The 21,244-nt window shown below is 35.7% G+C and overlaps 1 protein-coding gene across 8 annotated transcripts in view; it reads left to right on the top strand.

Annotated features, from left to right (window-relative positions):
• Cadps2 (calcium dependent secretion activator 2) overlaps positions 1 to 21,244 on the top strand; it is a 423,408-nt gene that overhangs the window by 393,830 nt on the left and 8,334 nt on the right. For all 8 annotated transcript variants that reach the window (XM_069996657.1, XM_069996656.1, XM_069996659.1 and 5 more), the window contains one exon: positions 2,587 to 2,694. In XM_069996657.1, coding sequence (XP_069852758.1) covers positions 2,587 to 2,694 — 108 coding nt within the window. The remainder of the gene's footprint in view (positions 1 to 2,586; positions 2,695 to 21,244) is intronic.

The following is a 21,244-nucleotide window of genomic DNA, read 5'->3' as shown; positions in this document are numbered from 1 at the left end:
GATATAGCAAGGAAATAGAAAATAAATCACCTTTGTATCTTTGCAAATCTATAATGTCATTATTTCCTTCTCACCTGGACATAACTTCCACAGATTTTGTTGGGTCAAGTGATTGACTGAATTAGACTTCTAAGCAAGGTTTGGCTTTGAGAGGGAGAAATAAAAAAACAGGGTGGGAAGGCAAGCCTCTCATTTGTTTTTTCAATTCCGAGCTTAGCTGCCTGAACGCCGTGCCTTGGTATCATGTGTATCAGGGATTCTAATTTCCAGGCACCTGACGGAAACTCAAACTCAAATGCTGAGCTAAGTCACTAAGTACAGAAAATTGTCCTCATGTCATTTTCAGCTTTTTAAATGTTCTCATTTTCAGTGTTTTGACAAAATTTGAAAGGCACCAAGAAAAATACTTACCCTATGAGTTAGTTGAGAATAAATAATACTTTTGTACAAATACCCTGCCTCATCATTCAAAAATATGATATATAACCCTCTCTTCACAAAGAAAGCAAACAACCTGTTTTTATTCATTGAAATCCAAGCTTGTAGAACTTAATCTTTCAAACATTGATTATGAAAATTATGCAGAAATGAATTTGTTCAATAGCCTCCATTACATTTGGAATATATTGCCTAGCTTTTACACACACACACACACACACACACACACACACACACACACACACACAGAGTCATTTCAAATTTTTAACTTACCTCCATTATATGGGGACTATATTGTAAAAATTCTTGAATTTATGTGGCATATACTAAGCTAAATATGAGTAGTAAGAAATTTTAGTGATGATTATTGCACAGAAATTGCACAGACATAACTATAAGAAAAATTCAAATAAATTTTCATAAATGGAATAAAATAGCTTAATGCCTGTACTATGCATTTGACCAAGAGAAGTAAAATTTTATTAGGATATATATGCTACCTCAGTCAGAGGTGTACCTTAAGTTGTTTGTATTGGTTCTTAAAATCTTGCAGTATTTACTAATGCAAATGAGTTTAATGGTGATGAAGATTTTAAATGCATCTGAGGAACACAAGAGGATATAAGCCTAACTACTTTATTTGGCCGTCCATTTCACTGTTTTGTTCTTACTAGTTTTACTGTTAACCAAATAACTAATACAGACTGTGAGTTAACTCCAACTACAGATGATATTTTTTTTCCATTAACTGGTCTAGCTATATGAAGCTAACTTTCAGGCATTTGTCACTTTCTAGTACTCATTAGTCTATGGGAAGAATGAATGTTAACTACTCTCTTTCCTCTAACATTACAGATACCAATATGTAAACCTAACCACTCAGGAGGCTGAAATCTGAGAATCATAGTTCAAAGCCAGCCCAGACAAGAAACTCCTTGAGAGTCTTATTTATAATCAACCAGAAAAAAGTCAGAAGAGCACTAGCCTTGGGCAAAAATGTTCAATGATAGTACCAGGCCCTGAATTCAAGCACCATGACAAACACACACACACACACACACACACACACACACACACACACACACACACACACACACACACACACACACACACACACACACACACACACACACACACACACACACACACACACACACACACACACGGAACCAAATGTTACAAATTGAAAAGTTTATTGACTCAGCTCTCTAGTTTTATATAAGAAACTAGTTTGTTTATGTGTCTGCTTTTCTAAAAAAATAAATTCTTAAAATAATACTGATAAATAATGAATAGAAGCAATGGACAATTCACAAAAATTTAAGTTTTTAGCTAGGCGCTAATGTCTGATGCATATAATTCTAGCTACTCAAGAGGTTGAGATCTGAGGATCACAATTCAAACCTAGCCCAGGCAGGAAAGTCCGTGAGACTCTTGTCTTCAATAAACCACTCCGAAAACCAGACATGGTGCTGTGGCTCAAGTGGTAGAGTGCTAGCCTTAAGTTGAAGAGCTGAGTGACAGCGCCCAGGCCCAGAGATCAAGCCCCACAACCAACAAAAAAAAATAGTTTTTACTTCCTAATATAAAAATATTTTAAGCAACAAAAACCCAATATCTCTTTAGTCATATTTTACTAGGTTTAATAAGAAATTTAGTTTGTAATTCCTTAAACACCCATGATAGTCAAATGACAATACAAGAAAGCTAATATTTTAATATTATTGATAAGGCAGTAAAAGGTGATAAAAAGTAAAATGTGCTTGCAATTAGGAAATAATAATTGCACTGAGAAATTTTTGAAAATTTCACTTACACTGCTTGGCATATTGGAATTCTAAGATAGTCACTAAAGAAAAAAAGACAGTATCTATGGGTTTACATCTGTGTAGTTGTAATCATTGAAATAATAATGAATATGACCTCAAGTGCTCAATAATAAAATAAAATACCATATGTTTAATAGTAAATTTACTTTATAATAAACTTACCTTATTATGGAATTTATTAAAGGTACTCATTGTTTATTTGGTAATGAGCATTTTTAAGTAGGGTAATCTCAAAATTACTTCCCCAGCTGTGTTAAACATTAATTTCATAAATGAGATCTGATGAGGTTTTCTTCCCTGTGCTTTACCCTCACATCAGAAACCAGGAATGGACCTGGCAGACACCTATATCATGTTCGTTCGGCAGAACCAAGATATTCTTCGAGAGAAGGTCAATGAAGAAATGTACATAGAAAAGCTGTTCGATGTAAGTAGCTTCCTTGGCAAGGTGTGCTGGCACAAAATATACCCAGCAAAGAGAAAAATTGTATTTGATGGACTATTTTCAGCCACTTCTCGTTTTTGGTTGTGTTTCTTCTATGCAAATAATAGAGTCAATAATTTTTCTATTTCCCTGACAGCTGGTGGAAGCTTTGATGATCTCTTTTCTATATGAAAACTGTCACCCTCATAATTAGTCTCAAAACCCTTCTAAGGTGTAACAAGCAGTCTCCTCCAGCATACAATAGCCTTTCCTTTTCAGCTTCCATAGAGAGAATTCATGGAGCAATGGATCTGGCTCCTCCTATAAAAGATTTTTGTAAGCCAACATATTAAACAAAGACTTGCCTTTTCCAAGCCAGAGTATCTGACATAGCACTGTTATTGAACATTTTTATTTTGACTTCATAGACGAATAATATGGTGAAAATATATGATCATCTTCTCAGAACAAAGGTCTTCATTTAGTCATGACCAATAGACATGGAGTTGTATTTATTGAGCATCTAGAAAAGTAACCAAGAGAGCAGTCCATTTAAATAACAGTGTTGTCATTCATTTGTAATTATCAACAGTCGTTTCAAAGAAAACAGTATTGTACTTGCAAGGTAACCTTGTATTATAAATCACTACAATGCCGATCCTGAAATGTGGTATTTGTTTTGAAGTTATTTATTTATGTAATCTTCTCTGCATTTTTTAGAAATGCTTTTCTGGCAGTTGCATTTTAATTATGCAAGTTACTGCAAATGTTTTCATAACAGCAATTCACGGGCTTCCTGGTGACACTTCAGCTGTGGCAGTTGCAGAAGGTCCCAGAACGTCATCATAATCTCTTGCCACGGTCTGTCATGTCAGTATTCACTGTCGGATTGGGCGGTCAATATGAATCTTATTTTTCTGACTTTAAGTTTCCAACCTCTACCCAGGCCATTTCACAATAAAAGTATCATCTGTTTTAATAAGCTAAGTGTTAATATGTGTGAAAAGAATGATTTCCTAAAAGCTTTGATGCCCTGCAGGGTAGAAAAATTATCATCCATCCAGCTGGCTCTTTTACAAAATACTGAAACCATATTAGCAACTTCTGCTTCCATTTGCTCTTGCTCTCCATTTCCAAGCATATGTTGCATTTCTGAGTTCTCCTTTACTTTTTTGCTTAGCTGGTGATTTTCAAAACTGTTGAACAGAAAGAGTTGGGTTGGATGTCGCTTCTGTTATGTTTCTTTCTGGGAGAGCCAAAGCACATATTGTTTGTTAAAAATGAAGTAGAACCATACTAGAAATTGTCCACTCTAGATAGATTTTTTTAAGGGGCTGGGAGAATATTCCCTTAACTTAAATTTTTGTCCTGACTTATTTACTACATGCCTTAACCATTTTTGCTGTTAGTTCAGAATGTGGAGATTTTTTTTTTCACTTTGAAAATATTCCCCACTCGAACAGCTTTTCACTCACTGGACTTTCTTAGAAGACTATTGGACAACAGTAGCAATCTGACCTAACTAAACTGGACCCACATAGGCCAAAATTGAAATAATGTGCACTAGCTTCTAGTTCTGTACTTCTGTACATTTTGTTTTTGATACCTAAGCTTCAGATATGGCTGTGGGTTTGTTTCCCAACCACTCTGTTTTGGGTGTGGAGGTTTTGTCATTTTTCATATCCCCAGTAGAACATTAGACTTGTTATTTGCAAAACCATTGTAATGTCCTTAAACATTCTAATGTTTTTAGGTTGCACATTTTCATTTAATTAAAAATAAAAATAGTCCCTAATTCTGTTGATATGTCATCAAGTGTAACATGTATAAAGGGGGACCAAGAGCCCCTAATTAGCCAAGACTGAATTTGTCTCAATTACAGTTAGTAAATGAGAGGTTATCAAGTATGTGTTGAAAGGTAAAGTAGAATGTGTATCTTAAGCAACAGATCATTACTGAGAGACATTATATAATTATTGAAAATCCCCTTAGCTGGAGCTTAAAATAATATTGTTAGGTGTCAAGAAACAGTTGAAAATAATGATCTTAAATATACTGTTAGCAACCTTAGCCTATTAGAGATATAAAGATAGAAGAGAACAATTGTATTCAGGGAACATGTCAAACTTTTGATATTCCAATTAGAGTACTTCCTATGTAAGTAAGTAAATGGATCCTCCTAAGTTCAGTAAAAGAAAACACAGGCATGCACATATCTATTAGAGTAGATGAACATGGAGTGGGTTTTAGAAAACTAAAGGGCTGAGGGTCATTGCAATATGAGAACTTAACTCTTAGAATTTGAAATGATAAAATCATATGATGGAAAGATCAGTGGACTTCAAATGGAGAAACCACAGTTCTGCCATGACTTTTCTGAATGACTTTGGAAGGTTCTATTATTTCTTTACGACTCAGTTTAGCTACTATATATAAACTGAAATTGCTGGTCTAGAGCTCTGGAGGTCTCAAAGTCCTTCCAGATTTTACAGTAACGGTTCTTTTTGTAAGAATAATAGAAATTATTGGGGTGTTTGAATAATGTTTGCAGGCTAGCAATTCTTAAGTCCTTTCATGAAACCAAGTCTTGCATAGTAAGCCATAGTAAATCCACAAGCTGAGTAGAAAAATGAGGATCTGCACAACATTATAGCTGCATGCTATATGAAATTTTGTGTATCTACTATCACAGATCTGAAATCCAACTTTAGAATAGTGCTTGGAACTCAAATCAGTTCTCTATAGTCATGCCAAGTTTTTCTTCCAAGTCACCAGGATATGTTGGACAATAGTAACCTCTATCTTTATAGAGCTCATTGAGATACATGCTAACTTTATAAAGACTGCATTTACCCCTTTAATAATAATGTTCTATCTAGGTAAGAGAAGTCTAAATGAAGTTTGCCTGAAATATAAAAAATTAGAATTTGCGATGGAAAAAAAGAAAAAAAAAAGCCAGGTGCCCATGACTCACAACAGTAATCCTAGCCACTCAGAAATCTGAGACATAGAGGATCCAGGTTTCAGGCCAGCCTCAACTAAATAAATAAATAAATAAATAAATGTTTTCATTACTAGACTCAGTTTCCCAGTTTCCAAGAAAACTAGCAAAAAGCTGGGCTATAAAACATGGCTCAAATGATAGAGTACTAGCAGAGCATAGAAAACTGAGAAAATATAGGGCCCTAACTTGAAACTCTCAAGAACAAACAAACAAACTGGGAGGGAATTCTATTTGGGAGACCATCTTCCTTAACATAATGTCCTTTTTCTAATGTACAACATCATTGTCTGTGGTCTTTATAATTGGTATCAAATATGTAAAACCATCTTCAGCATGTTTGTCCACAACTTGAAACTAATGACAGCAGTTTCCTAATTCTTATCCGATTTTGAGTATCCCTTATATTTTTTCTCCTAGTGAAATCAGTTGATCAACTCTTGCAGGTTTCTGGACACAGAGTCAAAACCACAGGTGTCCTATGTGTGGGAAAAATGATGTGAGAGGCATTCGTATAGTACGTTGTGTCTCTAGACTGGAAAGTGGTATAATATTATCAGAAGTTAAAACTAATATCTATCAAAATAGCCATAGCAGCACTTCTGTGGCCCTTTCCTAAGTCCCAAAAATATTACAAAGTGGAGTTAATAGGATTCTTAAGGCACATCGCACACACGCTCACCCTGCTTCAAGATGGGTACTTTCCATCTTGAGTCCCTTTAAAACTATCTCCTGTTCGCTTTCCTGTTGGTGAAGTCACACCAGGGTGCAGCATCTAATTGGTAAATCATGAAGATTAAACATTATCTTGTGTTATAAACTGATTAAATATTTAATTGTCAAGGAGTTTCATCTCCATGAGATTTTTTTTAAATATTGTAAAATGTCTTATAAAATTAAAAGTAATTATTTAAATGATAGTTAATCAGTTATATTCATCCAAACAGTCTTTCATAAAGGATTCATTTGTAAGGACTTTTCATGAAAAGAATTCTGCCTTGCTAATAAAGCAACTCTAAATTAAACATTTGGAGCAAAATTGACCTAAACTGTGCAAATAGGGTGAGTAGCCTGTTCATGCTATGATAAGAGGGAAAAAGATGAAAATATTCTAAGTGAATATGATTCTCAAAATAAAACTAATTTTGCACCAAAGCGCCCTTGTTTGTCTCTGGAATCCTAAATGAGAAAAGGAAGAAATGCTCAGATTTGTTTTTAACTTCAGTTTTTCACATTAGTACCCAGAATTTTTGGTACAAGGATTTTTTTCACCCTTGAAAACATCAACATTTCTGATCTTAACTTATTTAAGGATTCAGTTTTCTGCTAAATTTATTTCCCCAAAACAGTTTAAATCAACAAAATATAGATAAGCTTGGCTAGTAAACCAGATGGCAACATACACCTGTAATCCTAGCTCTCTGGAGGCTGAGGGAGGAGGATTTCAAGTTCAGGACTATCCTAACTACATAGTAAGACCCTGTCTCCAAACCAACAAAGTAGAAACTAGTCAATAAAACTTTATGTAATAATTTTGCTCGTATGAATTTAAGGTTGACAGTGTAAAATAATATTCTTTAGGTGAGTTTTTGGACTTATAATCGTATATTTTATAAGGCATACAGGCTGAAACCCATTTGAATAACAGGTTAGCTTGCCTTCTTGCAGTCCTATAATTTATGTTTTTCTTGTGTATATCTCGATGTAAAAATAAATAGCGCATTTTTCTTGATCCATTCATCTACTGAGGGGCATCTGGATTGATTCCCCTCTTAACTATGGTAAATAGTGCTGCAATAAACATAGTTGTGCTGGTAGTTTTAGTATGGTCTTGTTTGTGATCATTTGGGTAAATGCCCAAAAATGGAATTGCTGGGTCATAGGGGAACTCTATGTGGAGTCTTTTGAGGAACCTACATACTACTTTCCAAAGTGGTTGAACAAGTTTACACTCCCACCAGCAGTGCAGTAGGGATCCCTTCTGGCCACATCCCCTCCAGAAAATGTGGTATATATACACAATGGAATTTATACCTCCATCAGAAAGAATGACATTGCCCCCATTTGTTAGGAAATGTAAAGACATGGAAAAAATTATATTAAGTGAAGTAAGCCAGCCCCAAAGAAACATAGGTCCCATTGTTTCCCTTATTTGCAATTACTAGTATATGTCCGAGACAAGCAGAAAAGGTCAGATAAGTTGATGTTAGGCAAAATGAACCCCAAGATAAGGACTCAAATAGTTTTTCTTTCTTGCTATTGTTTCTAACGTATTTATAAGATATTTCTTTGTTGCTTTGTATGTCCCTCCCCCACAGTATAACCCCTGTTCTCACTGTATTTGATGTTGATATAATTTGTGGAGGGGAAGGGAAAAAACAAATTGTTTAAATAGGGATATAGTTGGACCCATTGCAACAAGAGATGTATAAGACGTAATGTCGAAAAATGAACTTTACAACTTTGCCATAGGCGGGGCGGGGGGAGGGTGGAGGGGGAGATGAGAGGGTAGGGATGGTAAGGGGAAACAAAGGAGGCAACAATGTTTGACAAGGTGCTCATGTAATTGTAAACCCTCTGTACAGTATTTTCACAATAAAAACTTATTAATAAAAATTAGCAATGTTTTAATATATATTTTATTGTAAAGATACTGTACGGAGGGATTACAGTTACATGAGTAAGGTAATGAGTACATTTCCTATTGAGCATTATTATCCCTTCCTTTGTTTCTCCCCTACCATCCCTTTCCTCTCCACCTCCTTAACTCCTCCCTCCCCCCACAGAAGTTGTAAAGTTCATTTTCAACAAAGTGTCTTGTACATCTTATTATTATAATGGGTCAACCTGTATCCTTATTTCAGCATTTTGTTATTTAACTTCCCCTTCCCAAATTAGAAAAATGTATATACATGATGTAAGGCATGGAATCAACTACAGTGAAAACAGGGGTTGTACCATGGGGGAAGAACATACAAAAGAAACAAAAAAAATCACATAGGGCATTATAAGTACATTGAAGACAACAGCAATAAAGATAAAACCTCTTGTATGCCTCCATCACAAAGAATGATACCACCCCATTTGTTAGGAAATAGAAAGACTTGGAAAAAATTAAGTGAAGTGAGCCAGGCCCAAAGAAACATAGGTCCCATGGTTTTCCTTATCTGCAATAACTAGTCTATGTCTAGGACCAGCTGAAAAGGTCAAAGCTATGTACATATTACCATATAAGATGATGCTAAGTGAAATGAACCCCAAGATAGGGACACAAGAGCAATTTCCTTTCTTTAATAGCCTTTTACCTTCAAATTACTAAACAGTTATTATAGACTATCTAAATGAATATCGGTGCCTATTCCAAAGTATTTTCTTTGCTCCTTTGCTTCTATATAAAAAGCAGACAAAAATAAAACATTTATTGTTGACCAGTTAAATTCAAGGATGAATTTTCTGTCAACACTAAAATCAAATACTGTTCCTTGGCCACACCCATTTTCCATTTTCATCAACAGAAAGTTGTAAGTTGAATGATGTGTTTGGGTCTGTCTGAAATAATTATTTTCTAAATAGTGTTATGTTGTAAGCTGTGATACCTCATTATGTAATAAAGCTAGATTAAAAGTTGGACAGCTATGGTATGTACAAGGGAGAATTCCAATGGTGTAACTTCTTTGGGCAACTAACAGTTGAACAAAATGAAATTCAGGAAGCTGGAATCTGTGGTGGCGTGTGGGAGGTTGAGGTCAAGGGGAAGGGGGTAGGCAAATGGAGAGAGTCGGGGAGAGCAAATACAGTCATGATATTCAATTTATATATGCTAAAATGGAACAAGAAAATTGAGGAGGTAGGGAGAGTTGAGAAAGTTGTGGGGAAAGATGAAAAAGGTAACAATGACCATATCTATATAGATATATTCATATATATAATACGTATATACAGATATATTGGTCATTGTCAGCCTTTTCATATACAAATATATATATATTTGTTTCTGGAGCTTGAACTCAGCACCTGGCCACTGTCCCTGCACTCTGTGGTCAAGGCTAATATTCTACCACTTGACCATTTGAGACATAGCTCCACTTCTGGCTTTTTGGTGGTTAATTCAAAATAAGAGTCTCATGGACCTTCCTAAACAGGCTAACTTCAAGCCACAATACTCAGATCTCAACCTCTTGAATATCTAGGATTACAGGTCTGAGTCACGAGCACCTGAGTTGTTTTGTTATTGTTTTAAGTTAGACTGATCTGTTTGTTGCATGTATTGTAGGAACAGTGTCTGATTCATCTCACAGGTCTCACCTCACTTTAATTGTCAGGGATTTTAACACTTTGCTTTCCAAATGTTGTGTTCCTGCTTGTTTCGTCTACAGTATCTGGACCCCAGATATTGACATTGTTTGACCTTCTTAAATTCCTCCTAATAAAATCTGCTCAATATTGTTGTAGCTGCCTTTGTCAATGCTCTGCAAAGCTTATCTTAGATTTTTTTTCTTTTAATCCTCTACTCAAAGTTTATTTCTCTTTAAAAGCACTCTCACCTTACAGAATTACAGATGTCTGGTTCATTTGAGTTAATAATCCTCATTTCAATGTTCAGTTGTTATTTGTAAGTGTAAGAATTTATAGAAGGAAGGATCTACTTTTGATGTACAGTGGATGCCAAATTAGCTCTGGCAAGTCCAGACATCGTTCAGAGAGGCCAAAGGCCCTCATTTAAATCTAAGCTGTTGGTGAATTATAACCTGAGAAACTTGAGATAAGCATGCCTAATTGCCTAAAATGAAAACTCAACGAGAAAAATGTATTGTAGCTTGTTGATCTTATTTCTTTGATAATTCAAAAGAATCTTCAAGGAAAAAGAAATCATGTGGACTTCTTAACTTAGATTCTTGAAATGTGATCGTGGCACACAATTGTCATTTGGCACATTCCCAGAAATCCACATCTTTATTTGAGGCACCTGGACATATGTGGCAGGTCTGGTAGAATCAGCTAATTAACAACACAGGCTTAAACAGGCACCTCATCTGGCAGTGCAGTTAGTTGCCTGATGGTGCTCAGCAGGATTTGGTAGTGCTTTTTATTTTTCTATCCTAATGGTCTGCTGCCCACCTCATTTTGTCTTATTGTCAGTCACTACTTACCGCAGCTTGGGGCCCTCCCAGGAGGCTAAATTATTATCAAAGGATTAGGGAGATGTAGCCTTGCAGCTCTGACATTTCTGATTACTTGTCTATGCCAGAACACTAATTAGCTGTGACTAATTAAGAAAAAAATGTTCCTGCCATAGAAAACCATTTAAAAGAACCGAGAAGTAGAAAAGCAATTCAAAAGCTGAGCAGTGCTCAGATTCGCCGATGCTCTTTAGATTTCCACCAGAGCCTTAACTCACCTTTAATTGTGCTCAGAATTTAAAAAAAAAAATCCTACATACATACATACTGATTGAGACATTTTGCTTGATAAGAAAAAAATATATTATTGATCACCTAAGCTCCTTGAAGAATGGCAGTGTATGGTACAGAACTTACATATTTGAGAAGTCGTTTTTTCTGAACAGCAATTGCCGAAATGGCCTTCACATTTATCCACCCAAACCATAATTGTCATTTTGTTGATTTTATAAGAGAGTGTTGAGTGAATTATTAGCAACATGTTGAGTGTTTCCAAAGACATTTAGTATTGACTTCTTGCTTCTTTCACCTTAGGATGGTCTGGAAATGTTGACTCTTGTATATAGAGCCACTAGAACTATGCATGCCTGCGCTTCAACTGGCCACTTCTGACTAATGAACATGCCCACACCTCCCCTGAGATCAACCTCTCTCTCTGTTGATTAGTGCAAGGTTTTCATAGAACTGATGTCTACAAGTCTTCTCTCCTTCACTCTTAACTTCATAAGCAAATAACACATATGGCTTAAAGGCCAGCTTCTTTGGGAGATTGTTAATACTCCCCCCTCTGTGAGTCTCCCTCTTACATGTCCTCCCTGCAGCCTCTCTGCAGGATTGTCACTATGCACAGGTGGGCACAGTGGAAGCTAGGTGGCCTCTATCGACTGTGCCCCGAAAAACACATGTGTGTAGGGAAGCAGCTTTTTTGACAAAAACCATCATTCCATGGGTTTATCGAGTGTCCAGACAAAAATATATATAAAAGAATGATTTTTTAAGTATTTATAAAGCCAGCTCTATACTTCCTGATTTGAGCCTCTGAAGAGATGTAATCTAAATTTGCAATGTTAATGTGAAGGAAATATTTTGCTTTGTAAAAAAAAAAAAGAGAGAGAAAGTTCTAACCCCTGCCTCTCCTAAATTCTTCATGCTGTATTTTAAACCCATTTCCCCCTTTCCTTTCCTGTCTTTCTGGAGAACAAAAAGCAGGTACAACAGCATCCTCTAGGGAATAATCCCTCCCATATATGAAGACTGTTATTAAAGCACTTGTCATACTTGTCTACTCCCTGATAAATAATCCCTGTTTGTTTAGCCTCTCTTCATAGGCCCCTTTCCTAGCCCTTTAATCATCCATGTGGTGTCCTTTGAAACTTCTCAAAGTATTCTCTGTCATGCTTGAGGTTTAGAGTCAGGGAGGGATAGCATGCAGTATTTGAATGCAGCTGAACAGGATTCTTCAAGCCTGATGCCTATTTCTGTATCTTAATACAGAACTTTCCCATAGCCTTCCTTTATGGATCTCCAGAAATTTAGCTCAAGCTACTTCTTGTCTTTCTTTTGTCATTCTCCTTTTAATTACTTTGGTCTGTACACATTTACTGATAGAGAATGTCTATACAGCTGATGTGGCACATGCATGAATTTCACCACTTGATTTCTAGGTATAAGGAACGGTGGTGAAAGTTGGGATTCAGATGTTAGACATGGGAGTTTTGTTCATTTGTCTGTTTGTTGCCTTGCGATTTAGCTTTTAATCTTCAAGTGATTGTACAAAGGGTCAAAATTTGACCTAACCATTTATGAGTCCAATGAATGTGGATTAGTCACCTCTGCCATCATTGCCTCCCATGCGCCTTGCCTCTTCCCCCACCCCCACCCCAAAGACATAGCACATTCCCCACTCCATTTTTCACATATGAGCACTGAATATTCGGTGTGGTATGGGATATGGGGATGAATAGGCATTTGTTTTATCCCACAAAATTGGATTCGGATTCAAATCAGAATAAGAAGTTCCAGTCCCTCTCTTATTGTCCTTTATTTTCCCCATCCAACTTGTGTTCACTGAACATTTCTGAAGATAATGCACCATGCTAGCATCTGCAAATACCATTTTTAAAAGTATGGACCAAGTTTCTACTAGAATAAGCAAATTCTGATGATCAAACAGGTCATCTTGAAAAATGGGTTATTTCCATAATGAATGAAGAGAAGAAAGAGGTGGGGTGAGGATAGTGCAGTTAAGAATTCAATGTATCTCAAGGAAATAGAAACAACAGCAAAAAGAATTCAATGTATACCCTACAAAAATAAGAAAAATGAGGGAAGGGGGGATATGGGAGGGATGGCTGAAAATATTGAAAGGAGTGGCAGTGGCATTGATCAAGACATTGTATTCATAAACTACTTCATTGAATAGCAGCTTCTCTGTATAGCCACTTAAAGATAATAAAAATGTTTCACTGAATAAATATTTGTAGCTATCTCCATTTTTGAAATGGAGATACTAAAGGAAACCAAAATTCAATACACTTGATTAGCTATGTATGTCCTTGTCTCTCTTTCTTTTCCTTTTTTCCTTCCTTTCTTTCTCTTATCTACTTAATTTTCTCTGCTTCAAGTTGATGGTTGGACATTTGTCTAATAGTTAGTACCAACACAATTTGTCCTTAGTTCTAGTGCTTGTGACAACAAATTCCAGGATGCAGTACCCACCCAGTCATTCCCCTGTCTGTCCTTCTTGACTTCATATTTATACGGAAATATATATATATATATATATTTGCCTTTCTTTCAGAAGTTCACAAAACCAACAAGTATAGAGGTTTCTCAGAACTTGGTACTCAGTGATGAAAATACCTAGGCAGCACAACCATCCCTATTTCCAAATACCCCCCCCCAGCCTGAGCTAACCTCTGGAAGGGGTATCAGCACATCTTAGCATGCATGTGTGGAGAGGCAGCTTGCTGTTCAGGTGACAGTCTCTGGAGGCTAATCTAGATGCAAGCAAAAAAACAGCTGAGCTATCATGCTTGCCTATCTTTGTGTGTGAGTGTGCACTTATGTGGATGTTCATCTCTGCATGGAGATTTATTAATTTACTGTCTCCTTTAGTTAACTCACTGCCTAAAATGACACTAATTGATTTCTCTTAGATAATTTCTGCAGCTTTAACATCTACTAAATTTGTGTGTGTGTGTGTGTGTGTGTGTGTGTGTGTGTGTGATATTTAATGAATATGTGATTCAAGCCAGTAAATGTGGGCTCTGGTAAAAATCTTTCCTTTCCTATTGAAAATATCTTTTGCACCTATGTATTTCAAATCTCCTTTAAAAATCTAACCCATCAACAAATACGTAGTGCATGCTATGTGCCCAACATGTTGCCTCAGGACTAGATATAGCAATAATGAGATTCAACTAATGCCTGGGATATGCCGATTAAGACAGACATTTACCACATTGGGAAAAATTTTCAGACACCTAGATAGACTATTAAGGGCAGAAAATAGAAGTACCTAATTCTCTCTGATTAAAAAAAATCAGTATCAGTTTTTATAGCAGACATAATGGGTACATGAATTTTAAAAGTTAACATGAATCTCGCAAAGGGCGTGGAGTTGGCAATAAAAGTGCAGACTGAGAATCTAACAGGTAGAAAAGCCAAATGGACAGAGAAGCCCACCATGAGGCAGATTTGGATTGTTGCAAATGGTTTCTCTAGAAGTGGCATGGCTCAGTAACAGAAAGGTAGCTGTTTAGTTCCCATGACACTTTCAAAATGCACTGTTGCACCATGGCTCATGCCTGTAACCCTAGCTACTCAGGAGGCTGAGACCTGAGGATCCCTGTGGTTCAGAGCCAGCCAGGGCAGGAAAGTTTGTGAGACCTGATCTCCAATTAACCACCAGAAGTGGTGCTGTGAGTCAAGTGGTAGAGCAGTGCCCTTGAGCTGAAGAGCTCAGTGACAGCTCCCAGGCCCAGAGTTCAATCCCCATGACCACCCTCACCCCTCCTCCCCCGCCCCCCCAAAAAAAAGCAATGTTGCAATGTTCCCCATTTTCTATAGGAAAACTGAAGTACAAAGAGTTTCTAACAGTTCATTGTTGAGCCCGTATTTTATCTCAAAATTAAATTGTACCATTCAATAGCAATTCCAAGAATTCACTATATATTTGTCTATATCTTGTGTTTTTGACTCAAGTTGCATTACTGACCAAAATTTTCATAGAGTGAGTACCCAAATTGAGTTATTAAGTAGATTAAGAGGAATGAATTATTCTTAGATGATGTCTGTGCCCCTTACTAGTATATATAAACACTATTATAATTGTCTTGACCATCAAGTTTTTTCAAACCATTAATTTGTTATTTTACTCAAAAGATTAGCCAAACTAATAAGCATGCTGTTGAGTTGGGTCAGGTGAAACAACTCACTATCTGAAATTTGCACTTTCTAATCACTAATAATTTAGCACCAAGAGAAAAGCTACAGAATAAATCTACTGAGGCACCTGTCTACTTGATGATAATCAATAATATAGAACAGTATTGACGTTAATACCCTTCAGATAGTACAGAGAAAGATAGGCTAGTGTAACATTACTTTCTTGAACTGAATCAAGCTCGATTTACACCTCCCTCAATTTGTGGTAATGTTCCTTTTATTCACTTTCTCTGTTATATAACTAAAGAGGATCTGATTCATTGGCTATTCTGTTTATAGACTTTTTAAAGAGAAAGTATAGAACCTATAAATATAGGAAATTTGTTCAATATTCAACAAGCATTTATTAGGCATACACTATGTTCTAATACTCCTATATTTTCACCTTTTACATTCTCTTAATATGTGTCATAATGTCCACTATTGGCAAAACTTCCTGGTAATGTTAAAAAATCAAAATCATCCTGAAGATGACTTTTATCAGCATAGAAGAATAAAGGTATAAATCAAATATTGATCTATTTTGTTAATTTTAAAAAATGAAGAATGCCACTTATGTAAATTCATCTACTCATGAACTAAATATCTTTGTTTCAACATTATTTTCGCATTGTTTTAGTGAAAAAAATATCTCTAGTGTTTTTAATTCATTCGGATATATGGTATATGAACAAGCCTTAAGAGAATATAAGAGGTACATAACATATCAGGAACTCTTACCTCATTAGTTAGCCTAATGATGTGTGGTTTTTCAAAGAATTTGTTTACATAAGATATTATATTATTAGATCTGCAGAAAGTTTGATTTTTGGAAATGTAGATCACTTTTACTTGCAAGAAAATTTGACCATCATCTTTGAAACAAATAAGAGGCCTAGTGTTATACACATAACAATCCTGTGTCATGATACCTGGAATGGTAGCACCAGGAATGGTACGGTTTGTTTTCTTAGTTTTCTGCTAGAAGTATTGAACTACTCTTAAGAATCAGATATCTTATTGATGGAATAGAAATCCAGAATGTTTCCAACAGGGAAAGGCAATAAAAGTAGTTAGAAAGATGGACTCCGGTGTACAAATATAAGATAAAATCTTAACCCTGACACTATATAACCTTGAATAAGTAAATTGCATAATCTGAGCTCCATTTCTTACCTTTGTAAACTTAGTTTCAAATATGTAAAATGGGAATACTAGCATCTGCTTCATCAAGGTCCTTGTATAAGTTAAATGAAATTTTAATTGATTCTCCTTACTTTCTCATGAAAAATAAAATACCACATGCCTTCAAAATCTGAATTATAACAGTAGCATAAAAAATTAGTAGTTATAAAAATAATTTACTTCTCCAAGACATAACATTTTATTCCTAATTATATGTCCTTGTTTCATTTTTTTTATGTCTGTCCTTCAGTGAAAGGCCAAAATAGATCAAATGAAAAGCAAAAATAACAGAAAATGCAAAGCTCTGGAAATGCACACTTGCATGTTTCTCTTTCTGATAGCATAAAAATATATTCAAGCAGCATATTAAAACCAAAAGGAAGACAATTTGCTTTTCCTTTTGGCCCATTTTTACAATAATGGCAATTTTATCACACCCTTTCCTGTGTCATTTGTACTCACAGGGATTTTTGTTTTGTTTTACTTGTTTGATTTTAGTTTCAATTGTGGTGCTGAGGATAGAACTCAGGCCTCACACATGGTAGGCATATGTTCTACCTCAATTTGTTAAAGGTAGTTCATATTACATGTGAGAAAACTAAAGTATAGATGAGGTAAGGGAAGGGCTCAATCTAGCAAACAGTAATGTAAGAGTGGTTACTGAGACTTTCCCTCCCCAGTTCTCCATTCATGTTCTGCTCTGAGCAGTTGGCAACCAGCCCTGAGCTGCCAGGTCCAGGAACAAATCTCTGCTCCCAACTTTCCACATGACTATCTCTGGGCCTACCCAGAAATGTTGGGAAATGCCAGTTGGATTGAACATTTCCTATATTTTTAGTTAAAATAGTCTGGTTTCGGTTTTCTTTAAATATAGGCCTTTATCTTATTCCAAGCCAACAAAAAGTCACACATGATGATTTTAAAACTGCTTGAGTTCGAAGTCTGTTCTGTGAAACTAAGTACGAATGCTTCAGTTGGATGCCTTGAATATGGGGTGGGTGGGAGGGGGAATTGATGACATTATTGTGTCAAAGTTACTGTTGATATAAAATTTGCATTTGAGTGTTTAAACTGGAAGTGAAATAAAGCCGTAAGTTTAGTTATTTTAGGTTGATATGTTGTAGGGAAAAGGAATGCTTTAATTAAGATTTTTTGTAATGTCTGCTGACCTTAGAATATAGTAAAAATATGGGGTAATAATGTTTCTAAATTTTGTTGTTCTCAAAAGCTACTAAATGACCTAAGGGGTGATTTATGTTTCTCAATCACATTAAAAGCCTTTAAGACATAAAAGACAATATTGTTTATTCTTTTACTTGGTTCAACTTGAGATATAAAAAGTTCTATATTTCCTAAGCAGCAGTATTTTAAGTATCATTTCATTTCAACACAGGGACTCAACTCATAAAACAACTCCACTGGAAGAAACACATTTATGCTGTGGACATGGCTATTTTGCAACTTAGTGCACTGAAAAGTGTTGGCTCTTCTTTCTCTTTTCTCCTTCTTCCTTCCTTCTTTCCTTCCTTCCTTTTTCCTTTATGTTTTCTGTTGTTTATCTGTTGCCACCAAGCTAGCTGAGGAAGAATGAAAATATGCCACTTCACAATCAATAAAAAAAAAGACCTAAACACTTAAGCAGAAAATATATCACAGATTTGGGCCTAGGGTAGCAGCTATTTTTATCCTGCCATCATCATCAGAAGCCATATTCTGACTGAAATTATTTGCTTGAAGCAGCCGTGATATATAAACCCTATGGGGTCTTGTGATTCAGATTTAGGAATATCAATCGTGGAGGGTCTAAAGGCATTGTGCATTAGTATGTATTGAGACCTCATTCCAGGTGGTAAGCAGCTGGACTTTAAAAAAAAATAATAATAAAACTTCTAAAATAAAACACGAAGTGCTTGTTCCCAGGCGGTAGGTGTTATATTTAATAGAATCATCTTCAGAATGTTCTAAATTGGACCGAAAGAGGAAGTTGTGCATATTTAATATATTTGTTTTGTATCTCTGCAAGTCCCTAGAATAATGAAATTCCTTAACTACTTCTCTTTAACTTGCATGAAGAAAGCACGGTATGTTGCTAAATCTCTTTTCAGCAGCTCTGCGGAGAAACAACTTTAATCCTTGTTAGAAAATTGCCGAGTCTGGGACTGACAAAGAGCTCATGCTTGTTCTATTGTTAGTGCTCCTGGGCCCCAAGAGCAGAGCCCTTTACAGCTGCGTGGATCCCGTCCGGCTCAGCTGCACTATTTAGGAGAGGAGGTTTGTCAATTTCTATTGACAATGGAGAGAGTTTTTCAGGGCCTGTAGCAGTGCTGACACAGTTGGGGATCAATGCCAGCCATTCAGGCTGCACCCTCTTTCATTGCTTTGGTTTGTTAATTCAAGACTAAAGGTCCACTGAGGGGGTTCAGGGTGTTTAAGAAAGCTGATGAACTGTTTAAGAAAGCTGATGAACTGCAAGCGTTTATAGCCCTGGTGTGGCAATTTCCATAGTCAGTGGCAACTCCTGGCACTGAGGGAGCTGTGTCCTTGTTGACCCTCTTGTTATTAAAAATGCACAAGGGCTGCGCTTCTCAATATTTCAACACTCTTTCATTGTCAATACCACCTTCTGAGCCCTTCAGCTTGTTGCTTGCTCTAAAGATCTTCTTAGATTGGGTTTGAAAACTTCACCTTAAACACTAGATTAGACTGATGTTCTGTTTTCCGTGCTCCTGTTGATTTGTTGAACCTTCCCAGGGCTGGAAAGCAAGTAGCAGCTTGATGGAGAGACGGGCTGCTAATATGATTTACCAGTCTACAGTCATGCACAATAAGTGTGAATAAATACAAGGGTCTCACAGAGTCAACCCTAGCCTTTCCTTCTCTTTTATTTTTGCTTTAAAGGAGAAATCTCAAGAAAATGAAATAATGCATGCCCTTACAGGAGTTGAATGAACCACAAAAAAGAATATATTTTTTTAAAAAAACATATTTTTTGTTAAACTGGTAGGCTGCTGTCATGAATTGATGTCCAAAAAAGCTGTAAAATATACAGTTACTGCTTTATTCCAGGGTAGACCAAAGCAAAGACATCGCCAGGGCTTCAGTGCAAGCACCAGCGCCTTTCCCAGTAATCTCCTGAAGGGAAAAGTGAACAGTTAACGAAGTTGCTTTATAAAATTAACTTCTCCAAAATGAGCATGTATTTCCTAGCACTCAGACTTTACTGGACATTAACACTTCACGGTATTTTTTGTTTGTTTGATACTGATTGATTTGGGGAGGGTGGGGAGTGTTGGTTTGGTTTGGTGCAGGAAAGGAAGATAACTTAATTTTGACTCTTCTGAAAATGCAACAAGAAACGGAACTACTGTTTTCAGTGCTTTAAAGGACATATTAATTCCAGCATGAGAGAAATAGGAAGGTAATAAAGGTTTCTGTTTGGTGTCTTTGTGTGTAAGGAATGAAGAGCGTCGGTGATTTCCTCCTATACAAGAAGTAGCAATGTCCTTTGCTGGGTTTCCTTGCTTACCTCGTCTAAGTGACTAGATAGGCTGAGTTCCAAGATACGCCATAGCTTTACCCAAATCATTTGCTCAATTTAGCTGCAATTCTTCTTCAGAATGCCTTGGCTTGGGAAACAAAATTATACATTGTCATCTGATGGGATTATTTTTCTTAGAGCTTTCTGTTTCGAATAATTTGCTTGTCTTCAAAAGTAAGGTGATAGTAAAGTAGCTCGAACATTTCATTCAACCATCGTTCTCTTCATCTCTCTTTTTTATAGTTAAGATTAGTTTGTTCCCAAATTCCTCTTCTCTAAATTTGTAATTTGGGCAGTGTGTGAAAGAAGTTAGATTAATAATTTGTGTGTTATATTAAATGTTCTTTCAATTATCACATAATCACAAGTACCACTTATACATAATGGGAAATGAAGTGAAATTAATTTTAAATTATATAAAGATAATTTTGAGAACATAAAGATCTAAAGAGGGAGTAATTTTATGAGGCTATTTTCATTTCTCTCAAATTTATACAATTTACTATGAATATAGTTACCACAGATTCTAATGGATTAAATATTATATTCTGCTAGACTTTATATAATTTATTTTCTCTCCAACAAAGCAGGAAAATTTACTGTGTCATACAGATGAACTACAATTTTTAAAATACTGATCCATTTTTGACATTTTATATCATCTGGAAAGTAGTATGGAGGTGAAAGTATTATTTCATAATACCCATTCAGTATTTCCAACCACCACCTGAGTGTTTACCTGTGTTAAAATAGAACTCAAGAATCTCAGGCCGTAAATAATTTTGAAAAGTAAATATGGCATTAATGTTGGAAACTATTGTATGTGTCTATAAAACATTTTGAGATTCAGTATGTCGATTGAGGTAATGAATTCACTAGCAGTTTATTTTTTTAAGAATTCTGATGTGTAGGTATTTCTTTTTATAAATAATATTTGATAATTTAAACTGTTTTAAAAATAGAAAGTATTCATCAGGGAAAAGCAAAACTAGGCATTAAACAATATTTTTTAAATCATGGTCCAAAACAGACTTTAAATACAGGACATATTCAGTAAATTGCTTATTGGTATTATTTAGTAAGTTACTTACTGTAATGTGCTTATCTCATTTATTATATATGTTCAGTATACTGGAAAGTAGAAGTAAATGATGAAATAGGAAGCTAAATTTCTACCTAAAATACCATCTATTATGCTAAATTTTACTACAATGTTAATAA

This window comes from Dipodomys merriami, unplaced genomic scaffold (genome assembly GCF_024711535.1).
Source record: "Dipodomys merriami isolate MVZ:Mamm:240054 unplaced genomic scaffold, mDipMer1.0.p SCAF_5, whole genome shotgun sequence".
Classification (NCBI taxonomy): domain Eukaryota; kingdom Metazoa; phylum Chordata; class Mammalia; order Rodentia; family Heteromyidae; genus Dipodomys; species Dipodomys merriami.
This window is presented reverse-complemented; position numbering and strand designations above follow the sequence as displayed.